The 23,433-nt window shown below is 47.9% G+C and overlaps 1 protein-coding gene across 4 annotated transcripts in view; it reads right to left on the bottom strand.

Annotated features, from left to right (window-relative positions):
- Positions 1-23,433, bottom strand: part of Gsg1l (GSG1-like) — a 204,346-nt gene that overhangs the window by 21,969 nt on the left and 158,944 nt on the right. For 3 of the 4 annotated variants that reach the window (XM_030242625.1, XM_030242626.1, NM_001101488.1), the window contains 2 exons: positions 23,043-23,154; positions 9,784-9,951 (listed from right to left, as the gene is read on the bottom strand). In XM_030242625.1, the coding sequence (XP_030098485.1) occupies positions 9,784-9,951; positions 23,043-23,154 (280 nt within the window). The remainder of the gene's footprint in view (positions 1-9,783; positions 9,952-23,042; positions 23,155-23,433) is intronic. The other variant, NM_001358885.1, reaches the window with a different exon arrangement.

Below are 23,433 nucleotides of genomic sequence, written 5' to 3' on the forward strand. Positions count from 1 at the left end.
TTATCTCCCTCTCCCTCTCCCTCTCCCTCTCCCTCTCCCTCTCCCTCTCCCTCTCCCTCTCCCTCTCCCTCTCCCTCTCCCTCTCCCTCTCCCTCTCCCTCTCCCTCTCCCTCTCCCCTCTGCCTTCTCATGCGGGGCCTTGAGCCCATTACACCACAGGGGAACAAAATGTCAGCATTTCCAGATGCCAAGGGACCTGGATTCTCTTTATGTGCAGAAGACACAGGCCCAGAGTTGTTTGCTGCCTAGAGCCAAGTCACACAGCAGTGAAGAGCCAGGTCAGACCACAGCACTCTGTTTCCCAGCGGCTCTCCTGAGTGTCTCTCAGCTGCCCTGCAAAAGCCATGCAACAAAGCCACATGCTCAGAGCTGCTTGTAGGCAAAGAGCAAGGGGGGCGGGGTGGGGGGGAGAGGAAGAAAATAGAACAGAGCAGCAGGGCTGAAACATTCTCCTCGGAGGGAAGGGAAATCAAATTTGATGAACCTCTGCATAATGTTAAGTTATGAATGTGCAAAGTGATATTCTGCACGTATGCCGGGAAGCACTCATCACGAGCCTGAGCAGTCCAGGGCTTCAGGAACTGGGGCTTGATGAGAAGCCGCTTGCCAGGGTGGGGTATGCACGATCTGAGCTGCTCCCTTCGCAGCGCAGGGTGCAATTTCCCTAGTTGGATCACATGAAAGTATAACACGCAGTTGTGGTGTTAATGAGGCACTGGGGGCTTCAGGCTATTCACCACAGCTTTAGGTTCTGAGGGTTGCCCATCTCCGGTCCTGGCTACTGATGCTGAGCTGGGACAAGCTCTTGAGCATGCTGGGAATGAATGGCCTCCTCTCTGCCAGGACACTGTCTGCAGATAAGGAGACCGGAGTGAACCGCCAGGCAAAAGGGAGGCAGTATCCAAGCATCAAAGATTACCAGGAAAGTAATCCTTGGTCGCCAGGAAAGTACCTCATGAGTTCCCACTCGGTTTCTGGCACAACCCTGGAGACCAGGTGACACTAACTCCAGCATTAAGTATGCAAGGCATACATGCAGAAAAGTGGCCAGGAAGAGGGTGAACTGATGTGTATCCCAGGGGGTACTACAGATGCAAAACCCCAGAATAGGGCAGTCTTGGAGCACCTGTGGTGGAAGGGATGAGGCAGAGGAAAGACCAAGTCAGAGAAAGGTCTGGAATAATCATGCAGGGACCCATCCCCCACTCCATGTGGCTGGCATACATGGTCAGCCTCTAAAGAACTCTCTGGCCCAGTCTTCTTCCCTTTACTCCTCCACACACACTGAGGGTATGCTCCTGGGGCTGCTCAGCCACACCCACTGGGAGTATTGCATTTACCTCTTCCTCAGCCCCCTCTCCTCACACCCAAGGACAGGGGACAGGGTGTATCGGGAAGGTGGCTTCAAGAAACACAGGAGAGAAGAAAGGGGACAGGGAAGGAGGCAAGGATCAGGAAAGGTGTGCTCATGGCAGGCTCCCACTCAGGGATTAGCTTCCACGGAGAGCAAGCTCAGTGTTCCTACTCCTGTGAGTAGGAAGCCCGGGCCTCCTTCCACCACTGCTGACCGCATCCAGCACCCTGGACATTCTAGAAAGCACCATGCCTTTGAGAAGGCTGACTCCTGAATCAGAGCCCCCCACATCTGTAGTAAGCGCCCCTGGCACCCCCACATACACTGTGAACACGGGGCAAATATGGACGCCTATGTGGGCACAAGCGGATCCCTGAGTTTGATGGTGAGTCTGCTTCCTCCTATCAAATGCTCTGATTCTCGGGGACATGGCCAGCTCCGAATAGGCTCAGAGTCTCAACTGCACAGACTTGAGCCCATCTCATCCTTACTGTGCAGTTTTAAATAAGGATCTTTGCATCTCTGAGTCTCATCTTTCTCATCTATCAAAGGAAGCTAGCGGTGCCCAGTAGCATATTCATGCATGCTGTTAGGTGCTGTAGTGGCTATTCCTGGTTGTCAACTTGACAATATTTGGAATGAACTACAATCCGGAATTGGAAGGCTCACCAGTGACCCTTATCTGGAGGCTTGGAGATCCTTATCTGGATCTTGGTTTGAAGATCTTGAGCCATAGTGGCTATGGATTCCAGAAGATTGAATCTCCGAGTTAAGGAACACACCTTTAATCTGGCTATGCCTTTCATCTGGGATTAAAGGTGTGGTGGAACACACCTTTAATCTGGGCTACACCTTTTGCTGGAGACAATATAAGGACATTGGAAGAAGGGAGTCTAGCTCTTGCTCTTGCTCCTTCGCCTGCTTGCTGCGTGAGACTGAGTAACTGCTAGATCCTTGGACTTCCATTCACAGCTGCGACTGAAACATTGTTGGGAATTGGGCTGCCGACTGTAAGTCATCAATAAATTCCTTTACTATTTAGAAATTATCCATAAGTTCTGTGACTCTAGAGAACCCTGACTAATACAGAAGTTGGTACCAGGAGTGGTTCTAGAGTAACAGAAGTACAAGGATGAATCTTTTAAAATACTGGAATTGGCTTGTTGATCCACCAGCACTTTCAAATATTGAAACCTCTCCAGATTCTCTCCCTCCTGGGAGCTCAGAGAATTTTGAAGACCCATGGTTGAAACTATATTCCGAACTTAAAGAAGCTAATGCCCTTGATTTTCTTAATGAATTAGGTGATTCAGTGCACAAAGCTTTCTACAAGATGGGGAAAAAATCGAAAAATGATTTTACTGGCTGGCTGCTCTTAGTATCTGTGGAAAAAATGATGAATGAAAGGAAGGAGTTGTGTGATAAAATCGAAAGGCTCCAGACACAAGTAAACGATCTAAAAGTTGCTAAGTGTGTCCTTGAGGAGAATCTTCTCTCTTGTAGCAATAGAGCTCAAGTTGCAGAAAATCAAACAGAAACTCTCATTGTAAGGTTGGCTGAACTACAGAGAAAATTCAAGTCTCAGCCTCAGAGTGTGTCGACAGTTAAAGTAAGGGCTCTAATTGGCAAAGAATGGGATCCTACAACATGGGACGGGGATGTGTGGGAAGACCATGTTGAAGCTGAGAATTTTGAATCCTCAGATTCTCAAGGGTTTGCCCCACCTGAGGAAGTAGTACCCTCAGCCCCACCTCTTGAAATAATGCCTTCCCCACATGAGGAAATTAATTTTGCAGAGTCTGCTCACGGCCCACCAATAGTTTCTTCTAGACCTGTAACCAGACTCAAAGCAAAACAGGCTCCTAGAGGGGAGGTAGAAAGTATAGTCCATGAGGAAATTCGCTACACTACTAAGGAGCTTAATGAGTTTGCTAATTCATTCAAGCAGAAACCTGGTGAATATGTGTGGGAATGGATTTTAAGGGTGTGGGATAAGGGTGGAAGGAACATAAAACTAGAGCAGGCTGAGTTTATTGACATGGGTCCTCTGAGTAGAGATTCTAGGTTTAATACGGAAGCTCGCATAGTTAAAAAAGGTGTCAAAAGTTTGTTTGAATGGTTGGCTGAGGTGTTTATCAAAAGATGGCCTACTGGAAATGACTTGGAGATGCCTGATATTCCGTGGCTTAGTGTTGATGAAGGGATTTTAAGACTTAGGGAAATTGCAATGCTAGAGTGGATATATTGTGTAAAGCATAATTGTCCACAATGGGAAGGTCCAGAAGATATGCCTTTCACCAGCTCTATAAGACGCAAATTGGTGAGAGGGGCACCAGCACATTTGAAGGGTTTTGTTCTTTCCCTTTTCCTTGTGCCAGATCTTAGCATTGGAGATGCTTCTGCTCAATTAGATGAATTAAATTCACTGGGTTTAGTTGGATCCCGAGGTAACAAGGGCCAGGTGGCAGCATTGAATCGCCAGAGACAAGGTGATCCTAGTTATTATAATGGACAGCGTAGACAAAAGAATGTTTATAATAACATACCCAGTAATGGTCAGCACAGGAGAGGTGAAATTTATAATGGCATGACTCGCTTGGACCTTTGGTACTGGCTAATCAATCATGGTGTTTCCAGGAATGAAATACATAGGAAGCCTACTGCATATTTGTTTGATCTGTATAAGCAGAAAAATTCTCAAACAAATGAAAGAAAGGCTACATTAGATCGTGGTAAACAGCAATCTCGGCCAGTGAATCAATTTCCAGACTTGAGACAGTTTGCAGATCCGGAACCCCTTGAATGAAGGGGTGGCCAGGTTCCTCTGAGGAAGGATCTTGATAAGACACTCAAAGGTTTTGCTGTTACCCTTTCTCCAGTTCTTCCCCAGAGGGACCTACGGCCTTTTACAAGGGTAACTGTACACTGGGGAAAAGGAAATAATCAGACTTTTCGGGGTCTGCTGGATACTGGTTCTGAGTTGACACTGATCCCAGGGGATCCCAAGAAACATTGTGGCCCTCCAGTTAAAGTAGGGGCTTATGGAGGGCAGGTGATTAATGGAGTTTTGACTGATGTCCGACTCACGGTAGGTCCAGTAGGTCCCCGGACACATCCTGTGGTGATTTCCCCAGTTCCAGAATGTATAATTGGGATAGATATACTCAGAAATTGGCAGAATTCTCATATTGGTTCCCTGAACTGTAGAGTGAGGGCTATTATGGTTGGAAAGGCCAAATGGAAGCCTTTAGAGTTGCCTCTGCCAAAGAAAATAGTGAATCAAAAACAGTATCGTATTCCTGGAGGAATTGCAGAAATTACTGCCACTATCAAGGACTTGAAAGATGCAGGGGTGGTGGTTCCCACCACATCTCCATTTAACTCTCCTATCTGGCCAGTGCAGAAAACAGATGGATCATGGAGAATGACAGTTGATTACCGAAAACTAAATCAGGTAGTAACTCCAATTGCAGCTGCTGTACCAGATGTAGTTTCGTTACTTGAGCAAATTAACACATCTCCTGGCACCTGGTATGCGGCTATTGATCTGGCAAATGCCTTCTTCTCAGTACCTGTCCATAAGGACCACCAGAAGCAATTTGCTTTCAGTTGGCAAGGCCAACAGTATACCTTCACAGTTTTGCCTCAAGGATATATTAACTCTCCTGCCCTGTGTCATAATTTAGTTAGAAGGGATCTTGATCGTTTGGATCTTCCACAAAATATCACATTGGTGCACTATATTGATGACATTATGCTGATTGGACCAAGTGAGCAGGAAGTAGCAACCACTTTGGACTCATTGGTAACACATATGCGTATCAGAGGATGGGAAATAAATCCAACCAAAATTCAAGGACCATCTACCTCAGTGAAATTCTTAGGAGTCCAGTGGTGTGGGGCATGCAGAGATATTCCTTCTAAGGTGAAAGATAAGTTATTGCACCTGGCCCCTCCTACAACCAAGAAAGAAGCACAACGTTTAGTGGGTCTATTTGGATTCTGGAGACAACACATCCCTCACTTGGGTGTGTTACTTAGGCCTATTTACCAAGTGACTCGGAAAGCTGCTAGCTTTGTGTGGGGCCTGGAACAGGAGAAGGCCCTTCAACAGGTCCAGGCTGCTGTGCAGGCTGCTCTACCACTTGGACCATATGACCCAGCAGATCCGATGGTACTTGAGGTGTCTGTGGCTGATAGAGATGCTGTTTGGAGCCTCTGGCAGGCCCCTGTAGGTGAATCACAGAAAAGGCCTTTGGGATTTTGGAGCAAAGCTCTACCATCATCTGCAGACAACTATTCTCCCTTTGAAAAACAGCTCTTGGCCTGCTATTGGGCCTTAGTGGAAACTGAACGTCTGACAATAGGACACCAAGTCACTATGCGACCTGAACTACCCATCATGAGCTGGGTACTATCAGACCCTGCAAGTCATAAAGTGGGACGTGCACAGCAGCAGTCTATTATCAAATGGAAGTGGTATATACGTGATCGGGCCAGAGCAGGTCCTGAAGGCACAAGCAAGTTACATGAAGAAGTTGCTCAAATGCCTATGGTTTCTACTCCTGTTACAATGCCATCTGCTGCCAAGCATGCACCTATAGCCTCATGGGGTGTTCCCTATGATCAACTGACCGAAGAGGAGAAGACTAGAGCCTGGTTTACTGATGGCTCTGCACGTTATGCAGGCACCACCCAGAAGTGGACAGCTGCAGCATTACAACCCCTTTCTGGGACAACCTTGAAAGACACAGGTGAAGGGAAATCTTCACAGTGGGCAGAACTTCGGGCAGTACACATGGTATTACAGTTTGTTTGCAAGAAGAAATGGCCAGATGTACGATTATACACTGACTCATGGGCTGTAGCCAATGGATTGGCTGGATGGTCAGGGACTTGGAAAGATCACAATTGGAAAATTGGTGAGAAAGACATCTGGGGAAGAAGTATGTGGATAGATCTCTCCAAATGGGCAAAGGATGTGAAGATATTTGTGTCCCATGTAAATGCTCACCAAAAGGTGACTTCAGCTGAGGAGGAGTTCAATAATCAAGTGGATAAGATGACCCGTTCTGTGGACAATCAGCCTCTCTCCCCAGCCATCCCTGTCATTGCTCAATGGGCACATGAACAAAGTGGCCATGGTGGTCGAGATGGAGGTTATGCTTGGGCTCAGCAACATGGGCTTCCACTCACCAAGGCTGACCTGGCTACAGCTGCTGCTGATTGCCAGATCTGCCAACAGCAGAAACCAACACTGAGCCCCAGATATGGCACCATTCCTCGAGGTGACCAGCCAGCAACCTGGTGGCAGGTTGACTACATTGGACCACTTCCTTCGTGGAAAGGACAGCGTTTTGTTCTTACTGGAGTAGATACTTATTCTGGTTATGGATTTGCCTTTCCTGCACGTAATGCCTCTGCTAAAACCACCATTCACGGACTGACAGAATGCCTCATCTATCGTCATGGTATTCCACACAGTATTGCTTCTGACCAAGGAACTCATTTCACAGCCAGAGAAGTACGACAGTGGGCTCACGATCATGGAATTCACTGGTCTTACCACATTCCCCATCATCCTGAAGCAGCTGGGCTGATAGGAAGATGGAATGGCCTTTTGAAGACGCAGTTACAGCGCCAATTAGGTGGTAACAGCTTGGAAGGCTGGGGCAGAGTTCTTCAGAAGGCAGTATATGCTTTGAATCAGCGCTCGATATATGGTACAGTTTCACCCATAGCAAGGATTCATGGGTCCAGGAATCAAGGGGTGGAAAAAGGAATAGTTCCACTTACTATCACTCCTAGTGACCCTCTAGGAAAATTTTTGCTTCCTGTCCCCATAACTCTAGGTTCTGCTGGCTTAGAAGTTTTGGCTCCAGAGAGGGGAGTGCTCCTACCAGGAGCTACAACAAACATTCCATTGAACTGGAAGCTCAGACTTCCCCCTGGTCATTTTGGGCTTCTAATGCCCTTAAACCAACAGGCTAAAAAAGGAATAACAGTGTTAGGAGGGGTGATAGATCCAGATTACCATGGGGAAATTGGATTACCTCTTCACAATGGTGGTAAGCAAGATTATGTCTGGAGTGTAGGAGATCCCTTAGGGCGTCTCTTAGTACTACCATGTCCTGTGATTAAAGTCAATGGGAAACTACAACAGCCTAATCCAAGCAGGATGACAAAGGACGCAGACCCATCAGGAATGAAGGTATGGGTCAATCCTCCAGGAAAAGAGCCAAGACCTGCTGAGGTGCTGGCTGAAGGAGAAGGAAATACAGAATGGGTAGTAGAGGAAGGTAGTTATAAATACCAATTAAGGCCACGTAACCAGTTGCAGAAACGAGGATTATAAAGTAATATGAATGCCCATTGTAAATTTACTAATGCGTTTGCGATTGTACGAGGGATAGTTATATCATGTTAGGCGTATTTACAACCTTGTTATTGTTTCATGTGAACATGAGATATTATTTGTGTCAAGTTGACAAGGGGTGGATTGTAGTGGCTATTCCTGGTTGTCAACTTGACAATATTTGGAATGAACTACAATCCGGAATTGGAAGGCTCACCAGTGACCCTTATCTGGAGGCTTGGAGATCCTTATCTGGATCTTGGTTTGAAGATCTTGAGCCATAGTGGCTATGGATTCCAGAAGATTGAATCTCCGAGTTAAGGAACACACCTTTAATCTGGCTATGCCTTTCATCTGGGATTAAAGGTGTGGTGGAACACACCTTTAATCTGGGCTACACCTTTTGCTGGAGACAATATAAGGACATTGGAAGAAGGGAGTCTAGCTCTTGCTCTTGCTCCTTCGCCTGCTTGCTGCGTGAGACTGAGTAACTGCTAGATCCTTGGACTTCCATTCACAGCTGCGACTGAAACATTGTTGGGAATTGGGCTGCCGACTGTAAGTCATCAATAAATTCCTTTACTATTTAGAAATTATCCATAAGTTCTGTGACTCTAGAGAACCCTGACTAATACAGGTGCCCAGACACAGGACCCGGTACAGCTATGTGGGACAGCCATAGCTGGAAGGATGTCTGGGATTCCACTTAATGGAAAGTGGCATGGGCTATGGTGAAGCTCACTGGGAGAATAGTATTAGCATACACGCGATCTTGGGTTCCATTCCTGGCACTGGGAGGAAACAGAAGCACCCAGGGGTAACAGTGGGAGTGGAGACCTCCAGGCCCATGTCAGCAATTCTTAGACTCCTACAGACTCCTACATCCCACTCAGGCAGGATGGTCTCTGTATGGGCAGAATGTGAGACACCTCTGTCCCAGCTTCTGCTGTCATCAGATACCCCCGGCCTAGGAGGTAGACAAGAGTTCTGAAGGAAGCACTGGCCCTGACTGGGCAAGGTCACTTCCTAGCATGCAGTAGTGAAAGCAGCACCTCCCATGGCCCAGAAGAGATTCCAGCAGCCAAAGCTGAGCAGGGTGGCATTAGATTGTAGCCAGCCTACAGGAATGACTTTGGATGGAGCTAGGAAATAAGAGGAAAGAACAAGGTGGGCTTAGAACCACTGAATTGAGGCTGGGCAGGGGGAGGCCTAATTCATCCTCTACCATCTGCCTGCCATGTATTCTTCCCCCATGAATCAATCCATCTGACTCATCTACCCATTTACCTTTCTACTTATCCACCTACCTACCTATCCATCCACCTACCCAATCACTTACTAATTCAATCACTCAATTATCCATATTCATTCAATGACTTACCTACCCATCTATCCATCCTCCCATTCATCTGTGTATCTCAGCAACCCTTACCTATATATCCATTCATCTACTCATCTACCAATTCCCTTATCTACCTACCCATTCATGTATCTCATATACTCGTCCATCTATCCATCTGCTACCCAGTCATCCACTCATTCACCTACTTATCCATATCTAATCTTTCAACTGTCCATCTATACATAAAAGCACTTACCTTTCATCCATCCATCCATCCATCCATCCATCCATGAACTATTTGTTGCCACCTACATTATTCCCAGATCACTTCTGAAGACACAAGTGATTAGGTGTTGTCCCTGACCTTGAGAAGCCACCAACTTCTGGTGACCACCACCAATCCTACTGCTGGATCCCTTCTCACACCTTTCAATCTCCTTCTGCTTGCAGTTGAAGTAGCCTGGGGATGAATGGCTACCACTCACATGTTGTTCCTTTTTGAGCTTTCCATAATCGGGTCATATAATTCCTGAGCAATCTTATGCCCGCAAAACATTTGATGTCCCAGAAATCCAAAAGTCCATACTCTATCTTACCCAGTTTGTCCCACTTCCAAGATCACCTCAATCAGACCATTTGTTCCAGTCTTGAATAAGAGCTTTGGATTACTGAGGTTAGGCCTTGGTCTTTAAACTCCTAGTACTGGCCAGAGGGGACCATGTGTTCACTGACCTCTCCCGGAAGTATTTGATGGCCTCAGGATCTATGAACGTCGGCTCCTCCCGGTATCCTTGCTCAAAGACCTTGCGCTTATGCCGGAACTCAATGACTGTCTTGGTATAGGAGTTGAGTGTAGTGACAGATGCCGCCATGCAGCAGGTAAATGAACCCCAGGCCAAGCTGTCAAGAGAGAGAGAGAGAGAGAGAGAGAAAGAGAGGGAGAGAGAGGGAGAGAGGGAGAGAGAGAGAGGCCACAGTGAGGGTGGGCATGGACAAGGAGCCTCATCCACACATTATTTGTCTGCTTAGCATAGCTACAAGCCCTAAGACTTGGTTCCCACTCCATGTTGATCTGGAAGAATGACAGTGGTCTTCACATTGTGACAAAGACACATCTACTTAGCCATTACTGTGAGAGCAGGGTGAGAATCGGGAACAGTTACCCAGGATACAGTGATAACAACACTGGCCCTGGGAAGATGAAGTCCTGGCCAGAGGACATCCTGGGAGAAGAGAACAGCATGCAAAGCTACGGAGGCATGAGGTAGCAGAGTCCATGAGCACACGGTGGGAGGCAGGGATGCTAGAGTGGGGATGCCTAAAGATGCTGAAGTTGATTCTGGAGGAGGCAGGCATGTTGAGCATGAGGGTTACAGTCACCTTTGCCCCCAGATACCCCTGGAAAATACCTTTGACCTCCGTGCCTCGTGCTCCTCACATCCAGTCTTGTGAATGGAATTAAGGCAGATGGTTCTTGAATATACCAACCAGCCTTGGTCCAGCATGTGGAGGCCCTCAGGAAAGGCTCGCTGTCATTACTGTCACTACCTGGAAAGGCGTTCTTAACTCCTGCTTCTTTGTGATTCAGGACATAGGCACTCCCACTGGGAGATGAAGCTCTGATGTCCCTCTTGGCTGTCTCCCCACTGTCTCTCTGCCTGTACCTCCTGTAGCTGGACTGCTTGGCTGCCCTACCAGATGAGTGCACTGAACTCACCCCCAAACCAGACTCAGTTCTAGAAATGGTATCCTGCCTGATTCTTCTGATCTGGATTGTATACTCACACTTAGTGCCAGGAGTGGGGAGCCCACCTGGCTTCAGTCCCACTGGCCTGATTTCCTCCAGGCGGATGAATCCCTTCTGATCTCAGTTTATGCGCTCGTGTCTGCTCTGCCAGCACCACGGTACCTGAGAGTTCCAGGTTGTTACCTGCCAACAGCTCACCTGTGGTCTCTGAATACCATTATCCCTAATCCCTGCTTCAGGGCAGCCCTGCCTCCCTCTTGACAACAGCCTGAGTGAACTCCAGAAGGAGAGGAAAGGAAAGGCCTGCGGATTCAGCCTTTCTCAAATGGATCTCCAATAATCACCTATTTCCGGCCATGCCTAACCCACTAATAGGTTCCTCACATCTGTTGAAGCTAATTTAGATTTTCTAGAAGCCTGGAGTGTCTATAATAGACATTTTTAAGGTGTCAGCCTCTCTGAGGATTTCCAGACCCATTAAAGTGTGCAATGTGTGTCACACACACACACACACACACACACACACACACACACACACACACATACACACACACTGCAGGGGGTGTGGATGACTGCACCAGGGCTGTGGCTGAAGCTGATCTAATCAAGTGCTCTCTCCTGAGCAATGGAGCTAAGATGCCAGCTAAGTTGCTAAGTCAGGGTTGCCTTCTGACGAAAACTCACAACCTGAGGTGGGAAAATGAAGAAGTGAGCTTGTTTGGAGAATTCTGCAGTGTTAGTTTAACCTGCCCAGTATCTATTCCTGCCTCTGGTAATGGTACTTCCATCCTCTCAGGGCCATAGCTTGTGAGGACCTGGCCTGCTTTTAGCCTCTAGGGGTGAGTACCTGACTAGGCCTGGGCAATCCAAGTGCTGCTTTCTGTTGCCTCAGCCTTTAGGGATGGGCCCATGGTCTAGGCCTAAACATGGAGGCACCATCTCAAAAGCTGTAGAGAAGAAGAGCCCATATCTCTCCTGGGTTACTGAGAGAGCTGTCTATCTGTAAATGCTGGGGACAGTCTTGTCACCTCCCAACCTGAGACTTAAGCTGGCCCAGGAGAAAGCAGAGACAGTAAGGAGCTGCCTCCATTGTCCTTGAACCTGTCCCTCTTGGGAACCCAATCCTTTTCTTTGGAAGTTTTTCCCTCATCAGCCATTTCTCATTGGTTTTCTGACACAGGTGACAAAAATCCTTGTTTACTTATCTATAGAAACACCTTCTTTCACATAAGTTCGTTTTAGGGTGAATTTTTAGTTCTTACAGTCAGAAATATTAACTTTAATAAACCTTCACTCACACTCTGCATGATCCCAAACAGAGGCTGAAGCAGAAAGTCTGCAGGCAGAGATCCAAGCAAAGCAAGGGGCTGAAAAGGATGAAGCCCATCCTGGCTAGTTTCTGTTAACTAGAAAACAGTTAAGAGTTATCTAAGAACAAGGAACCATACTTGAGAACATGCCTCTATAAGATTGTCACCACAAGCCTGTGGGTGCATTTTCTTAATTATTGATTGGTGTGGCAGACCACCCCTGGGCAGGTTGTGAATGGTATAAGAAAGCAGGCTGAGCAATCCATAAGGAGTGAGCCAGTGAGTAGCACTCCACCATGGCTTCTTCTTTAGTTCCTGCCTCCAGTTCCAGTCCTGCTTGAGTTCCTGTCCTGGCTTCTCTTAGTGATGAACTGCTACCTGGAAGTATAAGATGAAACCAGCTCTTTCATCCCAGTTTGCTCTTGGTTATAGTGTTTCATCACAGCAACTGAAGCTTAACTAAGACAGAGAGGATCCAAACCTATAGGGATGGAGCCTAGGCTGTAGGGATGGAGCCCAGGTTGTAGTCTAGGCTGTAGGGATGGAGCCCAGGCTGTAGGGATGGAGCCCAGGCCGTAGGGATGGAGACAAGGCCGTAGGGGTGGAGACAAGGCTGTAGGGATGGAGCCCAGGCTGTAGGGATGGAGCCTAGGCTGTAGGGATGGAGCCCAGGCTGTAGGGATGGAGACAAGGCTGTAGGGATGGAGACAAGGCAGTAGGGATGGAGTCAAGGCTGTAGGGATGGAGTCTAGGCTGTAGGGATGGAGACAAGGCTGTAGGGATGGAGACAAGGCTGTAGGGATGGAGTCAAGGCTGTAGGGATGGAGTCAAGGCTGTAGGGATGGAGTCAAGGCTGTAGGGATTGAGCCCAGGCTGTAGGGATGGAGACAAGGCTGTAGGGATGGAGACAAGGCTGTAGGGATGGAGACAAGGCTGTAGGGATGGAGACAAGGCTGTAGGGATGGAGACAAGGCTGTAGGGATAGACTCAGGCTGTAGGGATTGAGCCAAGTCTATAGGGATGGAGTCTAGTCTGTAGGGATGGAGACAAGGCTGTAGGGATGGAGACAAGGCTGTAGGGATGGAGACAAGGCTGTAGGGATGGAGCCCAGGCTATAGAGAGGGAACAGAGGCTTCAGGGATAGAGCAGAGGCAGACAGAAATTGCTGGGCAGACACAAAGGCAACTGACCTGTAGGCCATGTCCACATGCCATCTGCTGTTCATGTAGGACATTAATTCAAAGAGAGTGTTCCCTGGGCTAGCCTAGTGTTGCACATTCCAGCCACCAACCACCCTCTTTGTTCTCAAAACACCAAAGCCCCTGCCCCACTCAGGCCTCCCTCCTGTCCAAGATTTCCCCAGGCCTCCAGCCCAGCTGTGTACTCCTCACCTCCAGTGTCACTCCTCAGTCCCCAATCTCACCATCTCTACTAAGCCTCAGTCCTCACCACACCCTACAATCTTCTTGGAACCTCCCCCCCCTTTAATAATTCTTTGATTTAAAATTAATTTAAAAATTGAGATACTTATAGATTCAAATGAAGCTCTAATACGCGCATGGAGAGATGGGAGGAGTCGTACCATCTTTAGCCAGTTTCCGGCAATTACAACACATTACAAAATGAGTGCAATTATGGTGCAGTATCAGGACCAAGGTTCTCACTACTCATAATCAAACTACAGTGCACAGTGGATCCCTTCTCTTGCCATTTTATAGCCACATCCACTTCTTTCCTGACCTCCTCTGGTCCTTGGCAACCACTAATCTGTTCTTCATTTCTAGAATCTTGACATTTCCAGCATTTGATATAGGTGGAATCATACGACCTGTATGCCCCGGCCGGCTCTTTTCACTTAGCAGTTCTCTGGAGAGTGACTCAAATTGTATCCATCAATAGTTTTCTTCTTTGGTGCAGAGATGTGTGTGTCTCCACAGCCCCGCAGCATTAGATTGGGTCAGTATGTGTTATTTTAGCTGGTCTAAGAGACACACAGTCCTAGCTCATCGTGGCTTTAAATGCGTTTCCTAATGGCTAAAGGTGTTGAACTTTTTGTCTGCTTGTTTGCACGCTCTGTATCCCTGCTCCAGAGTTCACTTATTAATGGGGGGTTTTGTTGTTCTTGCGTCCTCGTAGTTTTCAGAGTTCACTTCCTTAGATGCCCTGGGTGGATTAGTTCCTATTATGTGACTGTGGTAAGACACCATGACCAAAGGCAACTTAAGGAAGAGCTTATTTGGGCTTAGGTTCCAGAGGGTTGACTCTATCATGGCAGAGTGGAGGCATGGCAGCAAGCAGCAGGCCTAGGAGGCTGAGAGCTCACATCCTCAACCATAAGCACAGAACAGAGAGGGGACCTGGAAGTGGGGTGGAGATAACTAACCTCAAAGCCAGTGATGGAGCCTCTAGCGAGGCTGTACCGCATACGCCCCAAACAGCTCCACCATCTGGGGACCAAGTGTTCAAATTATGAGAGCCTATAGGGGGCATCTCTCTTTCAAAACCCCACGTCAGATGTTAGCCCTTTGTCAGATGTGTGGATTAAAGACACTCATAGTCATAGCATGTCTTGCCAGCCTCTTAATAGGCTGACTGATTGATTGATTTTTTTTTCCTTTTATGCTTCTGAAGTGAAATCGAAGAAAACGTCTGCTAAGCCCTCGTTCCCAAAGGCTTTCCTCCTGTATTTTTCTAAAACTTTTATAATGTTACATCTTATGCTTAGGCCTGTGACCTGTTTTAATGCAGAATTTAAATGAATGCTGGTTTTCTGTTATGAGTATACAATAGCTTCAGCACCATTTGTGGAGAACGTTGCTCTCATTCCGCTGAACTGACGATCTCGTTTGTCAAAAATAGCAGCATTTGTCAAATAGCAGGCATTTGTTTGCGTCTGCTCTTGGATTCCTGTGTTCTGTCCCATTGATGGATGTGTCTACCTCCCCACACACCCGGAGACACACACACACATGTGCACACACACACATGTGCACACACACACACACACACACACTAATATCAGTCTGGGTTACTGTAGCTCTAATAGGTCTTGAAATTGGGTAGACTGAGTCACCCTACTTCTTCTTTAAACATTTTTTTTAACTCTTCTGTTTCTTTTGCGTGTCCATCTGCATTTTTAAAAAGTTTTTATTAGATATTTTCTTCATTTACATTTCAAATGCTATGTCCATCTGCATTTTGAAATTTTGTATAAGTCTTGTTGAAGTTTTGATGAGAATCATATTTAACCTGTGTTCTACTTTGAGAACTGCTATGGACCTCATGTCGAGGGTTTTGATCCATGAACATGGTCTACTATCAAGACCAGTGATTTCTTTCATTGGAATTTTTCAGTTATTAGCATATGAGTTCTAGAAATGCTTTATTAGTCTAAAGCCTATGCATTTAACTTTTCTAGTAGAAATATAATTATATTTTAAGTTTTTGTCCAAATTTTCATTGTAAGCTTATAGAAATAAAACCGAGTCTCTGTTTTCCTCTCATGGCTGTGCTGAACTCACTGGTCCAGTCTGTAGAATGTTTGGTACGTCCCTTGGGTATTTCTGCACAATCATTATCTGTACATGGCCGTGGTTTGTTCCTTCTTTTCTGATCTGTATGGTGTTTATTGCCTTTTATACCTAATTGTGCTAGCCAGGACTTCCAGTGGTGTTCTCAGTATCACAGAGATGCCCCTCAACTTTATTTCAATGCTATCTACAGACATTTATCAGCACTTGTTATCAAGCTGAATTCCCATTCATCTTTATTTTCTGGGAGAATTATTTAGAACATGAACTAGCTCATGTGCATGCTGATATAATCATGTGACATTCCTTTTTCTTTGGCTGCTGATGCAGTTGATGGCTCTGAGTGGGTTTCAAGTCTTCATTGCTGGGTAACTTTCTTCAACGTGGCTTACATATATTCTGGACTCCTTTCTGCCATTCTTTGGTGAAGAATTTTTGAAATCCTATTCAAGATAACTATTAGTCTAACTCTCTCTCTCCCTCCCTCCCTCTCTCTCTCTCTCTCTCTCTCTCTCTCTCTCTCTCTCTGTCTTTCTGTCTCTCTCTGCACTTTCGTTGTCTGGTTTTAGTATCAGAATAACACTAACCTCATAAAATAAATTGCTAAATGTTCTCTCATCTTCTATTATCTGACAGATAATAGGTATTAATTCTTATTTAAATATTTGGCAAGATGTCCCAATAAGATCATGTGGGCTTGGAGATTTCTTTTTGAACATTTAAAAACTATTATTTCAGTGTTCTTAGTAGTTACTGGAATATTCAAACGACTTATTTCCTGCTGGGTGAGAAGTACCCATCTGTGCTTTCAGAAGAACTGCTCTGCTCTGTTCCATCCATTTGTCAAGTGCACGTGTCCCAAGCCATTTGTAATATGTCCTTGCTATGCTTTTGATGTCCTCGGGGTCTGTCACGGCCGTACCTCATTTTAGTTTTGAAAAAGCTAGGGTCTGTCAATTTTATTTGTCATGTTTTTTAAAAAGCAGATTTTTTGCTTCATTGATTTTTCTCTGGTTCTTTTTTTTTCTTTTTGTCGCTGTTGTTCATTTTCAATTTTGCTGATTTCTGCTCTTATCTTTCTTTTGTTTATCTTTGGAGTTATTTTAAACCTCTTTTTCTTTCTACCATCTTGGAGCACAAACTTTCATTACTGGTTTAAAACATTTTCCCTCCTTTTAAAAAGATGTGTTCATTTGTTCATTCTTGTGTGTACCTGTGTTACTGTGTATGACTGCATGCACACTTGTGTGCAGTGGCTCATGTATATGAGTGTGTAGACAGAGGACAGAAGGCATCAAGTATCCCCCTCTCTCACTCTTTGCCTGTTCCTTTGATACAGGGTCTCTCCCTAAACACGTAGCTTGTATTTTCATGGCTAGGTCGGAAGCCCCAGTGATCTTACTATCTCTACCCCATATATATGGTCCTCGTGACTGAGTGGCAAGCACTCTTAGGCACTGAGCTGCCCCTCCAGTCCCAGTCTTTCTCTTTTTGATAAGGAACCATCTAGTCATCCAGCGTTGTTCTTTTCCCTCTCGGTGCTACTTTAGCTCCACAGATTTTTGAGTTGTATTTTAGCTTTTTTCATTTAATGTATTTTAAAGTTTTCCTTGAGGCCCCTTTTGTGGCTCAGGCACTGTTGAGAAGTTTGTTCTTTAGTTTGCAACTGTTTCCTGATTTTCCTCCATCTTTGTTTGGTTTCACTGTGGCCAGAAGACACACTTTATATGGCTTCCTTTTCTTTCTATTATTTTTTAACACATGAGTCTGCCTCCCCAAATTCTGGGATTACAGGGATGAGCCACTGTAGTCTGGCTCATTTTGGACATTTCTACAGAGATCCTGGGTCTTGAAGCTTTGGCTTCAGCTGGCTTCCTTTGACCACATTCTGGCAAGAAAAATGAGAGCCCCATCTGATAACTAGAAAGCAAGCATAAGAGTCCCAGTTTCCCACTAGGCACCACTCAGGATGGTAAGGATTCCTGACTTTCTCTGGGCAGACGCTGGCTCTGGCTTCCCAGCATACCTCTCCGGACACATCCTGGCAGAGAGCAGTGGGGGTATGTCACCCTGTACCTCACTGCCTTCCGTGATTCTGTGGAGAAGGTGGTTTCATCCCCATTGGCTAAGCTGGCAAAATCCCTGGCTCCCCACTGGTGCCTCTGAGGTGGGTGCATGGGGTGTTTGTTATATCTGGAAGAGCCCCAACTTCCTGTGTCCCATATGGTCTTCACTGTACTGAGTGGGAGGGATCGCTACTGATCTAGATGTGGGGCTCCCCGTTCTGGTACCACACAGCAAATGGGGAAGCCGGGACCTCATTGTGGTCTGCTAAGGTAGCATCTCAGCTCCATCTCTGCTGCCGAGGGTGGGGAAACGGGGATTTCCGGAACGGGGAAATTTTGCCTTAAAGTTTTAATCTCCACTAACAGCTAATGAGGTAGTGTCAGTGTCAACCTGACAAGTCCTGGAATCACCTAGAAAACAAGTATCTCGGTACACCTGTGAGGCATTGTTCAGTTTCTGGGTGTTCCTGTGAGGAACTACACTGATAAGATCACCGTAGTGGGGGGAAGACCCCAGACTAAAAGTGGTGGCACCATTCCCTAGGCTTGAGTCCTGGACAGCATGGAACAGAGAGTGGGCTGAGCGAGCATTCATTGCTCTCTTCTTCCTGACTGTGGGCATGATGTGAGCAGTTGCTTTCAACACCTGCTACCTCAACCTCCCAGGATGGACCAGGCATCTGAGCTGTGAGCTGAAATAAACCCTTTTCCCTTGAGTTCTTTTTGCTTATCTTGGTGACAGAAATGACCAGGACTGGGACCCTTCCTGATCCTTGGCTGTCATTCTGTCTGTGTCGTCCATGCCATCAGCTCCAACTCTAGCATGAGAGCATCCAGTCTCCTAGCTTCTCTCCAACTTCCAGAATCATCCGACTCTGTTTACAATGGCCCACACAAGAACTTAGCCATGAAGAGTTCATGCACTGGGAGACGCGTCCACCCTAACTTCCTAGATGTGGCAGCCCTGATTTGTTTGTGATTACTCCTCCCCTCACAGACCCAAATGCTTCACTGCTATGCCATGGCACCTAGAACAGGGCTTGGCACACAGCAGGTATTCAATAAACAACTGTGGAATGAATACGCAAATGAGTTAACTCAGAGGAAACAAAAACAGATTAAAAGCAGATAATAAACACACTGTTTCCCTGGCAGCACCCCACCAACCCTGCAGAGGACACAGCTTGGAGCCTCTGGGACTGGAAACTTCTGGTGTCTGCTATTCACACTGCTGAGCTGCTGCAGGGAAGTATGGGGGTGGCTGGCCTGGTTTCACAGCTAAGAGCACAATGGACACTTGGGGACAAGAGTGAAGGTGGTGTGACGGGAGAGTGTGGCTATCCACCTCCTTTATCCCCAGGAGTCGCAGAGGCAATGCAGAGGTGCAGAGGCTGCTAGAGAGCAGATCTAGAGGCACTGGTCTGCCATGGAGGCCCCACACAGATAACAACAAAGCACTGGGGAAGGCCTCTCACAGACACCTTTAGACTGAGGACACAGGATCACTGTTAGGGACAGGACACTACCCCAGGCCACCCTCTGAGCCCAAGAGCATTAGGAACAAAATGATCACAGGCTCTAGGGGTCTCCAAGGTATGACCATCAGGACACCTGTGGGCCACAGCCCTTTTTCTGTCTTGATCTTACAGAAAAGAAGGCCAGAGTTTCTGCTGACCGCACAGCCTCTGGGCAGAACACCAGCCAACCCAGCAAAATCTCCACAGTGGGGATCCTCAGGAAATCCTCGAGTGCTGAAACAGAGGAGCCTGCTTGGGACCAGACTGCAGAATGGGTGTCCAGTGGTCCTCAACAAGAAAGCAGCCCATGGGTCCCAGCTCCCAGAGGGTCAGGGAGATGGGAAAGGAAGGAGGGGCAATGGTAAGGCTCCCTTAGTCCACAGGACAAGGGGCTCAGTGTAGAGGGTCACTCCTGGCCAGGCCAGGAGACAAACTTTCCAGGGACCCAGCTCACTCTTTTCCTGTGTGGCCTGGGCTGAAGTATTTAGCCTCTCTGGGTCTTTCAAGTATGTGTGTGTGTGGGGGGGGGGGGGGTCTCACATGTAGCCCAGGCTGGCTTCAAATTTATAATCTTCCTGACATCACCTCCCAAATGCTTCCAGGAACATGTCACTAGGGATGGCTGCTCTGGCTTATAATCTGCAGAGAGACCGCTCAAAGTCAGGAAGGTTCTCTTTCCCCTGCATTTCGATCAAGAGAAAAACAGGAAACAAAAAAGTTTGTTCAGGACTGCATCTGCGCTCTTTTGACCCTCCCAACAGGGCCAGACAGGTGAGGAGGCAGTGGGTCATGGCAGAGACTGGGGAGAGCTGGAGGGCAGAGGATAGTCACTGTTAGTCCTACCTGAGCCTGTCACCTGACAAAGCGAGTTAGGCACAGGCCAGGCAAGTCTTCCCACAAGCCACAAGCCGGGAGCCTACCGTGTCACACCACAGTCCACACTCTGCATAGATGAGCATACTATCAGTGTAGGTTGAGGCCCAGGAAACCCACCACAGGCTGGGGCTTCGGGCAGCCTCTGAGGGTAGCTGTGCGGCTGCTTGGGAAACTGCATTCCACACTCTACCTTTCTGACCCAGGAGTGGAGCTGTTGGCTCACTCACCTTTTACTCCACCCAGGCTGGATCCACTCATCTCAGCTGGATGCCTACCATCATCTTGCCTTGCATGTTCTGGGTAGACTAGGGAAAGCTGAGACAGCCAAAGAGAACAGCATCCTGGAGTGTTCCTCCAAATATGGGCAGTTGGATATCTGGGTCATGTGGCACTGAGTGCAGTGGCTGAGGTTCCCTTCATGCCCCCTTTGTTCACAGAGCATCTGCCTTGTTTGGCTACTATACGCTGGCTACACACACACACACACACACACACACACACACACACACACACACAGGAAATCCGTCAAGCCTGAGTGACTACCTCAGTCGGCGCCCGGGTGACCCCAAAGCAAGTCTCCCTTCTTCACTTCTGTCTATGAGAGCCTCAACCAGGGAGGGGCTGCAGCTCCTGCACCTGCCCTTCACCCACAGAGTGCAGCAGAGTGACACAGGACCTCACACACCAAGCCTGCAGCTTCCACCTGGGTGTCCTGAAATGTTTGATCATGGGATGTTGACCCTGGGTACCAGCCGCCAGGCACAAGAAGCTGCCCCAGCCACCAACTGATGCTAGCCAGCATTGTGCTGAGCTAAGGTCACCTTAGTCATCTCTCAGTAATGTGAACCAGATTGTTATGGAAGTCTCCAAGCTAAGACCAACCTGCTGAGCCTAGGTAGCCTGCAAAGCCATAGGAGGTGATGTGCAGTTTTCCTTGGACCCAGTAGATGCTAAGTGGTATGCTACCCACTAACAGAGCTAAGGGCCTGCCACTCCAGAGCCCCATGAGGCAGAAATGGCCATCTCCCTTTTACAGCCGACAACACTGAGACACACAGGGGTAAGGGACTTGGCAGCATCCACATCTAGCAGGGGTTAGGGTCAGCCTTGAACCTGACCTAATGTCTCACTGTTGGCCACCCTCAACTCTGCCTGCTGGGTGGCTCAAAATGCATTAAGACTGGGGTTCACCACACACCTAACCGTGTCCTCCAGAGAATGCTCAGCAGCCTTGAACGCTCAATGTTCCAAGGGCTCAGCCTCGTGATTCCTGAAGCTGGAGGCTGGGGCTTCCTGCCTCAAACCTGGTCTCTTACACCCTGCCTGGAGTGAGCCAAGGGGGCTTAGCCAGAACTGTGACAACTGGCTTCACATTCATTAAGCAAAAGAGATGGCCTCCTATGGCCTTGGTTTCCTTTGCCCACGGAATGAGAAATAGTTACCTATCCCTTGGGCCTCTGTGACACGGACGATTGTGTCAGCCATAATCCAAGCCCTGTGTTAGGCGGCTTTAACAAGTCCCAAGGAAGCTGGTACTATGTGGGAGACAGTGTGGGCGAAGCAGCCAGGCCCAAGGGAAACAGGACCAGGGTCAAAGCCAGCAAACTCAGCTTGGAAGCCCAGTGCTATAATGGGATCCAGGGGCTGCTAAGTGTCCTGGGGTACAGAAAAAAATCTTAGTGCTGCATTAAAGTTGTGTGACCTGGGGCAAGTGTTCTACTCTTGCTGAGCCTTGGTTCCCACTAGGCAACAGGAAGTCACTGTCATGTCAAATCCTGGATGGCAGCAGTCTAAGAAGTCTGTGGACTTCTTTAGCTTTAGCATGGAGCACCATGCCTAGAATTCCTGTCACTCATTGTAGCTGAGCACCAGACCACTGGGACTCAGGTCCCTTCTGCTAACAGGGCTGTATTCCCCACTCAGGTTTCTTGAGTTCCCTAAGTATTGACCCTGAGCCCTGTTGGAACCCATGGGACCTGAGCCACCACAGCTGCATCCCCGGCAGCACCGTGGAGAACAGCTGCCCTGAGCCACAGTGCCCTCCAATGTTATCTCCAGCGTCCTCGTAGCCCTCTCCACTCCCTACCAAAAGGATGCTCAGGACCATGTGACTCAGGTAGGGCCCAGCAGGTCCTTCACATTTCCCCAGTATTTAAATCTTGGCTTAAGGATAGTCACCTGACTCTTGCTAAGCCAATGAGAGATTTTGCCAGCAAGGTCAGAAAAGGACCCACCTCACCTCCCACTTCCCATTCCCCATCTTCCCACGCTGCTCGGTAAGGGGCTGTACCAGAAGCGGTGCTTGCCTGCCATCTTTGCCACCACTTTGAGGGAAGCTGCTTGAGTCTGAAGCTATGAAAGACAGAGGAAGAGGGAGAGAAAGACCAGGTCCTTGAGGAAATCACCAGATCTCCCGGATCCAGCTGTGCCTGGATCCAACTGTGCCTGAAGCAGACCCTGCAGGGGCTCACACAGCATGGGATCCACCTAGTTGCCGCTGGACACCTTGGGACTCATCCCTGGCTCCAGGTTGGCCTACGTGTACTGAGCCACAACTTCCAAGCCATTCCCCAGCTGCCTTAACCACTCAGAAAAGAGACATCTGTGTCCATCAGAGGGAAGTTCAGGACCTCGGCCCATGCTGGAGAGACGTGGGCCTCATCTGTGCTTGTGGAGGACACACTGGCCTTGGGGGAAGCTACAGAGTCTCTTCGCTTAGGCTGATTGGGCAGGGGATTTTTTTTTTAACAAACCAGAGTCCCAGCTGGTTGTGTATGCCCACCCTCCACCCCTCACCCCTGTCCACCTCATCCTGGCTTCTGAGTAAGCACCTTGTTCTAGGCAGCATGGGTTTCTGCCATCCACAAACCACAGGACCCTGACACATCCCTTTGTGTACCCAGCATAACTCAGAGTCTGGTACCTGAAGGTGAAAGGCCACTTACCAGAAGGACCACCCATAGTCCCAGGAATGAGGTCTCCAGTCTTCAGGACCAAGGCTCACGGTGACCTGGAACACCTGTGTGTACATCATGTGTGCGACCATTCCCAGGAGACCTGCGGAGCAGAGCAGGCGTCAGGATCCAGGAAAGGACTTGTCCCATCTCTAGGATACCTCCCATCCCCAGCCACTTGCCAGCTGAACTGTTAGAATTAGGAAAGAGCACGGAAGGGAGCAGAGGATGGGAGCCAGTGGGGTGGACCAGAGGATCCAGGCTAGCCCTTTCCAAGTTTAAGCAACGGGTATATGTTAGAAACTGGTTCTGAAGGGTGCCAAAAAGGAAAACTTTGAGTCTGAGGGCCATGTTGTCTGTTTTAAAAACTATTTAACTCGTC

The sequence above is a fragment of the Mus musculus genome, chromosome 7 (assembly GCF_000001635.26).
Source record: "Mus musculus strain C57BL/6J chromosome 7, GRCm38.p6 C57BL/6J".
Classification (NCBI taxonomy): domain Eukaryota; kingdom Metazoa; phylum Chordata; class Mammalia; order Rodentia; family Muridae; genus Mus; species Mus musculus.